At 37.3% G+C, this 8,169-nt stretch overlaps 1 protein-coding gene across 1 annotated transcript; it reads left to right on the plus strand.

The window, feature by feature from the left end:
* Nucleotides 1-356: 356 nt before the first annotated feature.
* LOC102481800 (olfactory receptor 8J1) lies at nt 357-1,304 on the plus strand. Its single transcript, XM_006148744.1, has one exon. The coding sequence runs from the start codon at nt 357-359 to the stop codon at nt 1,302-1,304; it is 948 nt and encodes a 315-aa protein (XP_006148806.1).
* The last annotated feature ends 6,865 nt before the right edge of the window (nt 1,305-8,169 follow it).

An 8,169-nucleotide genomic window follows, 5' to 3' on the forward strand; every position in this document is an offset into this window, starting at 1 on the left:
TACAACACTGGATTCCCACATAGTGGACAACAGTCTGAGTCCTGGACCTGGTGGCTTAAACCTCACATCAGGCACATATACCTGCATGCCCAAGATCCTGAGAGGAGCATGGAGGAGAAGGGATTGTGGCATGAGCATTCCCTCTGAGTGGGGGGTGATTTCTCACTGCCTCTCTGGCTCTATTATCTCTCTGGTGAACACATGCTCCCTATAGAAAAAATATCTCTCAAAATGAAGGAAAGAAGGAAAGAAAAAGAAAGGAAGGAAGAAAACATAGCAGCCCAAGAAAGCAGTTCTTCCAGATTCTAACAACTTCTCCTTTTCTTTCCCAAATAGATGAATTATCAAACTCATACATGGCTCCTGGAAATTCCACCCTGGCTACAGAGTTTATTCTCACCAATATCTCAGAAAATCCAGAACTGCAGGTTCCCCTCTTTCTGGCCTTCCTGGTGATCTATGGGCTGACCGTGGCAGGAAACCTTGGCATTATCATTTTAACCAGTGTTGACTCTCGACTTCAAACGCCCATGTACTTTTTCCTGAGACATTTAGCTATAGTCAATCTTGGCAACTCAACCGTCATTGCCCCTAAAATGCTCATCATTTTTTTAGTAAAGAAGAATACTATTTTATACTATGAATGTGCCACCCAACTGGGAAGTTTTTTGTTTTTCATTGTATCGGAGGTTATCCTGCTCTCTGTGATGGCCTACGATCGCTATGTGGCCATTTGTAACCCCTTGCTCTACATGGTGGTGATATCTCCACGGTTGTGCCGTCTGCTGGTAGGCCTCACATATCTCTATGGACTTTCTACAGCTGTTGTGGTTTCATCTTCTATATTCTCTATGTCTTATTGCTCTTCAAATGTAATTCGTCATTTTTTTTGTGATAGTATACCTCTGTTAGCATTGTCCTGCACTGACATTTACATTCCAGAAACAATAGTGTTTATATCCGCAAGTACCAATTTGTTTTTTTCCTTGACAGTAGTTCTTGTATCTTATTTCAACATCGTTTTGTCCATTCTAAAGATGCGTTCATCGGAAGGAAGGAAAAAGGCCTTTTCCACCTGTGCTTCACATTTGACGGCAGTCACAGTTTTCTTTGTGACATTATTATTCACGAATCTGCAATCTCGATCTAGTCATTCTTTACACAGTGACAACATGACTTCCATGTTTTACACTCTGGTGATCCCGATGCTGAATCCCATGATCTATAGCCTACGGAATAAGGATGTGAAGGATGCCTTAAGGAGATTCACAACAAATCCATGCAATTCCTTTAAACTAATGTAATTTTAGAGCTCTGTAGTGAAATGAATATAGAGTTCTTGTTTTTGTCATTATGAAAGAAAATGCAAAGATTAAGTGGCTGACTTGCAGGTTTATAAGCAATTCTGTTAATTAAATAAGGCAGGAAGGCTAGGATTTGGTGAGCATTGATTTTTTAAAAAAAAATCAATGAAGTTTTTTTGAGTTGTGAGGCTAAAACAGAAAAAAGGATATTGGGACCAGCAGTTAGCATGATGGCTATATCACTGGACTCCCATGTATTTGACCACGGTTTGAGTCCCGGACCCAGTTGCTTTCACACTGGGCGCTTGTGCGTGCATACCCAAGATCCCAAGAGGAGAATGGAGGAGAAGGGATTGTGGTGTAGTCATCCCCATGGGTTTGATTTCTAGCTTTATATCTCTCTGTCTCTGTCTTTCTGGCGAGTGCATGCATCCTATAGCAAAAATCTGTCAAAAAAAAAAAAAGAAAGAAAAGAAAAAAAGGATATTATATTATTCTCAAATTTTGCCTAGGAATAAGCTGGAAGATGGTTTGGAAGAAATATTTCCAGGATTGGGCCAGCAGGTGGTGTGGTGATTATGAATTTGCACATTATTGATCATAGTTTGAGTCCCAGACCCATTGACTTAAAAATGATGCTGGGAGCATGTGTATGGATGCCCACAATCTTTGGAAGAGAAGTGATTGCTGCTTGCCCATATTCCCTATGGAGTGATTTTTTGCTTCTCCTCTCTCTGTCTCTGTCCTTCTGTCAAGTGCACAAATACGTGTGTGTATGTGTATGTGTGTGTGTGTGTAAAAATTTTAACTCAGCAAAAATATGTGACTAAGAGAAGCAAATTTGGGCCAGCAAATGGCATGTTGCTTATGGTGCTGGACTTTCATATGACCAACTGAGGTTTGAATCCCAGACCTGGTGGCTTGCTTTCTCACTTCCCCTCTCTCTCTCTCTCTCGTCAAACTAAAATAATAATAAATAAAATTAAATAAATAATTCTTTAGAAAAATAGAAGCAAAATCAACATTTCTAATTCTTAGTCTCCCTTTCTGTTTCTTTCTTGCTAATTTAGATATAGTGGCTCACTACATCTTGAAAGATGGAATTGCAGTCCTCTTAATAGCTAAGCACAATGAACTGACAATTATATTTAAAATAAAACTACCTAATCTTTTCTTAATAAATCTTGAACAAGTGTATATGTTTATGAATTTGTATCTTGATTCTTAACAAGACTATAATTGAATGTACTTCATTCCAATCAGTATATTTTACAAACATTTTAAAGACACAGAGGACCATCATCATATCAATTTTAAACTGGATTTGGTTTACAAATATAACAGACTCTGTAAAATTTGCATTTCTCATTAGTCTGCATTTAATTCCTTGTGTCTGTGTGTGTAAAATTAATGTAATGAGACATTATTGTCTTTTTTTTTTTTCATAAGTTTTTGCCATTGGGTGCATACACGAACTGAAGACAGAAAAAAAAAAGAGTAAAGGGAAAGTGAAAAATACCCCTAGTGGGGATGGTCAGTCCACAATTCCTCCGTTCTCCTCCTGGGATCTTAGCCATGCATGCACACATACCTGGCATAATTTTCAAGTCACCAGGTCCAAGACATGAACCATAGTCGGCCATGTGTAAGCCCAATGACATAAACCACTATGCCACCTTCTGGCCTCATACTGAGACTTTCTAAGGGATGGATTTCCTCTTTGACTACTCTTGATCAGCTAGTAATTAGTGAGAAGTTATACTAAACGTCTTTGAACTCATAATGCTTCTGGTCTGTGTCTGGTTTGGGGAATACATTCAAAAATTAATTAGTCTTCAATTATTCCCCAGCATTTACTTTCTGCTGCTCCCTAGCTAACATCTAATGTGTGTGTATACAGACTGAGATACAGCTAGTGATGTGTGACATTCTGGAGTGTGTATCAAACCTCTTAATGGGTCATCTCCTTTCCTCATGTCCATGTCCCTTCAATCTTTCATTTGTCCCATTGTGACCATGATCTCAGGTTAGGAGAATTGCATTCACTTCTGGGCATGGGTTTTCTATACTTACCTTCAATTCTAATATGCCTAATGGGTTTTCTACAATTACCTTCAATTCTAATACGCCTATTCTTGACCTTTAGCATTGGTGTTGTTGGTTTTCATGTTCACTTTGCCATGGCTGAAAAATAAAAATATAGTTAAAAATGGGCTGTAATGAAGAAAGAAATACACATGGTACAACATTGACACATCAACAATATTTCTTTTTTAAAAAAATTATTTATTTTATTTTACCTATTATTTTGTTTTAATTTGACAAAGGAAGAAAGATAAGAGAGAGAGAGAGAGAGAGAGAGAGAGAGAGAGAGAGAAAGGGACAGTGAGAAAGCAAGCTGCTAGGTCCAGGACTCAAACAGCGATTGGTCACTTGGAAGTTCAATGCCTTAATCTCTATGTCACCTGCCAGCCCTACATCAATAATATTTCAACTGAATTAAAATGCAATGAGGGACTGGCAGGTGGCATAATTGTTATGTCACTGGATTTCCACATAGTAGACTGCAGTTTGATCCTGGAGCCAGGGGCTTAAAACTCACAATGGACATGTGTGCATGTGTGCCCAAAATCCCAAGAGGAGAATACAAGAGAAGGGATTGTGGTATAGTCATCCACCCCTCCCCGGGGGGAGTTGATTTCTCACTTTCTGTCTCCCTGTTGAGAGTACATGCCCTATAGCAAAAATCCCTCTCTAAAAAATGCAACAATGATATTGTAGCACAATAACATTAACTATACTAGCAGGGATGGAGGATATCATGGGCACAGCAACATGAACTCAGAAAAGCTAAAATGCTACTAGTCAAGAATGAAGCCATTGGACTGTTCACGTGTCTTCCTTACAGATTTGTTTTCTCAGCTCATTCTCTCATTTCTAATTTTTTTTTTACTGGTAAGCTACTTGAGTACCATGTATTCTGGTTATCAGTCACTTATCTGAAACATAGTTTACAAAAATATTCTCCCATTCCAAGGGTTTTTAATTCTCGGCCATTAAAAACAAACAGGAGGCCATAATCCTTTAATCAATATTTTTTATTTAAGTGCAAATAACATAGAATCACCTTTTTGCTGAATGCTGTAAAACTGTGTGTGTGCCTGTGTGTGTGTGTGTGTATATATATATATATACATATATATAAATATATAACTTGCTTATAACTCCTTCTATATACATATATAAATATATATATATAACATATAACTTGCTTATAACTCCTAAGACTGCTGTCACTGTAATATTTATTGTAAATACTTTAATTTTTTTCCTTTCAAATATCTGAGCTCATAATCTTTTTTTTTTTTTGAGATGTTTTTGCTATAGGGTGAGTGCACACACCAGAAAGACAGAGACAGAGAGACAGAAAGCAAGAAATCACCCGCCAAGGGGGATGTCCATGCCACAATCCCTTCTCCATTCTCCTCTCAGGATCTTGGGCATGCACACACACGCGCCCGGCGTGAGTTTAAGCCACCGCGTTCAGGACGCAAACCGCGTTTGACTACATGGGAGTCCAGCAACATAGCCATTACACTAACTGCTGGTCTGGAGCTAATAATCCTTTAAACCAATAGCAATTACTTCCCCCTAACATAGTCTCTACTTTTTTTTGAAAAAATTTTGCTATAAAATGCATGTACTCACCAGAGAGACACAGAGAGACAGAATGAAAAATTTCCCCTTTATCTCCCCCCTCCCCCTGGGGGAGATGGTCATTCAGTAATTCCTTCTATGCCTTTCTCCTCTTGGGATTTTGGGCATTCACACACATGTGCTCAACATGAGTTTTAAGTTGCCAGGTCTGGGATGCCAACCACGGTTGACTACGGGGGAGTCCAGTGATGTAACCATTACACAATTTACAATTTTCTCCACTTTCTACTCTGATGTAATTTTAATCTGTGGGTTATTAGGAGTATTAAATATATTTTTATTGGATTATATACATGATTATTTGTTTTATAACTATATCACTGTTTAAAGGAAAGATGATTCTGGCCAAAATGCACAAATGATTTAAAATTACACCCAAAAATACATATTTATCTCACCTGTAGTGTATTTTATTTTGACTCTATGCTATTGCAGAACAATGTTATTTTCTTTTTCTCTTCTGTTTTGGTTTGCATGTCTATGTTTATTTTTATTATTATTTATACATTCAATCACTATACATTATTTAGATTGTAAAGAGAATTTATCCAGCATGAAGTATACCTCAGACCAGTGCAGTTGAGAATACTATACATGTCATCATCATCAGGTAATGTTATTTTCAACCCTTGACTTTTGTCCTTTAATCTATAGTACCTTTAATTCAAAAGGGAGTTTCCATGGATTTTTGTTATGTAAAACTAGTGTCAGTGACCTCTTGTTCTTCCAATTTGCTCAAATTTCCTCTTAGTCCCCTAAAATCTTGCATGATAAAGTACATGTAACTTCTTCTATACTTCTTACTATCTCTCAATTGTAGCAAAAGTACCCTTCAAGGAAGATTAATATTTCATGAAAATACTATAGATCAAAAGAGTAGTAAAAATAAAAGAAAAGAAATCTTGAACAATAGCACTGATTGCACAATTTTAGTCATAAAGTTGGGGCCAGCTGGGGAGGAGGGATTGGGACCAGTTGCATGAATTACACCTTGATTAACCTGTTCCTCCTATACATATAATAACAACCCTACAAAGACACTACAGTTCAGAAGAATTCACATGCACCTAAATAAATAAAAATCCTTTTGGGGCCGGCAAGTGGCATAGTGGTTAAAGGAGCTAGATTACCACATGGCTGAATATGGTTTGAGTCCCAGACCTGGTGGCTTGCTTTCTTACTTTACCTTTCTTTCTCCTCCTTCTCTGTCTGGTCAAATAAAAAAAATGATAATAACAAATGGAGATAAATAAATAATTCTTTTAAAAATAAAAAAATAAAAACTCAAATAATGTACTGTTATACTTAAATTAATTAACCATATATTAAGATATGACATATAAGATATCTATATACAAATATGTTCTGGTAGGGTTGGCAGGTAGCATGGTGTTTGAGTGCTAGATTCCTACAAGGCTGACCAGTTCGAGTCCCAGACTTGGGAACTGGCTTGCTTTCTCACTTTTTTCTCTTTCTCATAAAATTAAAAAATAATATTAAATAAAATAATTCTTAAAAAAAGGAAAAAAAAGCAAATATCTTTGGGTATTTTTTACATATATGTACAAATAAATGCAACTGTGATTGGTTATGCTGTTTTTATTCATTCTCCTGTTCAATATTTGTCATGTACATTAAGCTTTCATCTGTACTACTTTCTACAGATAAGTGTTGTAATAGAACTGTTTTGAAGTAAGTGGTTTTACATATTTTTGGAATGAGTCTGAAGTTTTTTATGTTACTGAAGTTTCAGTATACCATATTATTAAAAGTAATACATAAATATAGATATGTAATTAAAATCTCTTAAAACTAGTGAAACATCATACATCAAAGAATCATAGTTTTAACATGAACATTCCCCTTATTTGTCTGTATATGAATACACACACACACACACACACACACACACGCATATGATAGATAGATAGACAGATAGATGATACATATATACATTTATGAGAGATGCTCTTTTTTTTTTTGAGAGGTTTTCGCTATAGGGCGCATGCACTCACCAGACAGAGAGAGAGAGACAGAAAGTGAGAAATCACCCCCCAGGGAGGATGGTTACGCTGCAATCCCTTCTCCTCCATTCTCCTCTCGGGATCTTGGGCACGCATGCACACATGCTGGATGAGAGTTTTAAGCCTCCGGGTCTGGGATGCGAACAGCAGTCAACTACGTGGGAGTCCAGCGACATAGCCATTACGCTAACTGCTGGTCCCTTATTTTCAAATCTCATAATTTGGATAGTATGGTGGTATCTTGGTTGTATTTGGTTCACAGACAAATTTTTTTTTTAAGTTCCAGATATTACTACAGGAAACATATTGACTATGAAAATGTCTTTATCCAGAACAGGTTTTCTGATAAATCTGGATAGAAACACTCAACCTAATAGTGGTGAATGAATGTATTCTTCTAGGAATCATAGACCAGCCTGATCTGCAAGATCCATTACTAAGGGCATTCCTTATGAACTATGTGACATCATTGGTAGGCAACTTGGGCATGATCATCCTCACAAGATGGATGCCAGGCTGCAAACCCACATATGCTTTTAGCTCCAACACCTGGCTCCTAGAGATCTTGGTTATTCCACAGCTGTGGGACCAAAGATGTTAGGAAATTTTGTTGTGGAACAGAATAACATCTCCTAGTATTTGTGTGCCATGCAGCTAGTATTCTATCTCGTGTTCACTGTGAATTTTTATGCTGTGGGTGATGTCATATGACCACTACGTGGCCATCTGCAACCCTCTGCTCTACACAGTCATCATGTCACAAAGGGTGTGGAATAACCAAGATCTCTAAGAGCCAGGTATTGGAAAAAATAGCACATGGGGGTTTGCAGCCTGGGGTCCACATGGTGAGGCTGATCTTGCCCAGGCTCGTCACTAGTGAGATCACATAGATGATAAAGAACAGACCAAATAATGGAACCTGCAGCTCTGGGTGGTCTGTTGTTGCTGATAGCAGTCATTATAATTAGCTGAGATGCTATCCCATTATGGTTTTGACTTATATTTTTTTCTAATAATTAGTGATGTTTAGCATCTTTTCATAAGTTGGTTGGTCATTTGTATTTCTTTCAAGAAATGTTTAGGTCATTTGCCCACTTTTTAGTTATGTGACTGATTTCCTGCTG

This window comes from Tupaia chinensis, unplaced genomic scaffold, assembly GCF_000334495.1.
Source record: "Tupaia chinensis unplaced genomic scaffold, TupChi_1.0 Scaffold000242_1, whole genome shotgun sequence".
NCBI classification, from domain to species: Eukaryota; Metazoa; Chordata; class Mammalia; order Scandentia; family Tupaiidae; genus Tupaia; species Tupaia belangeri.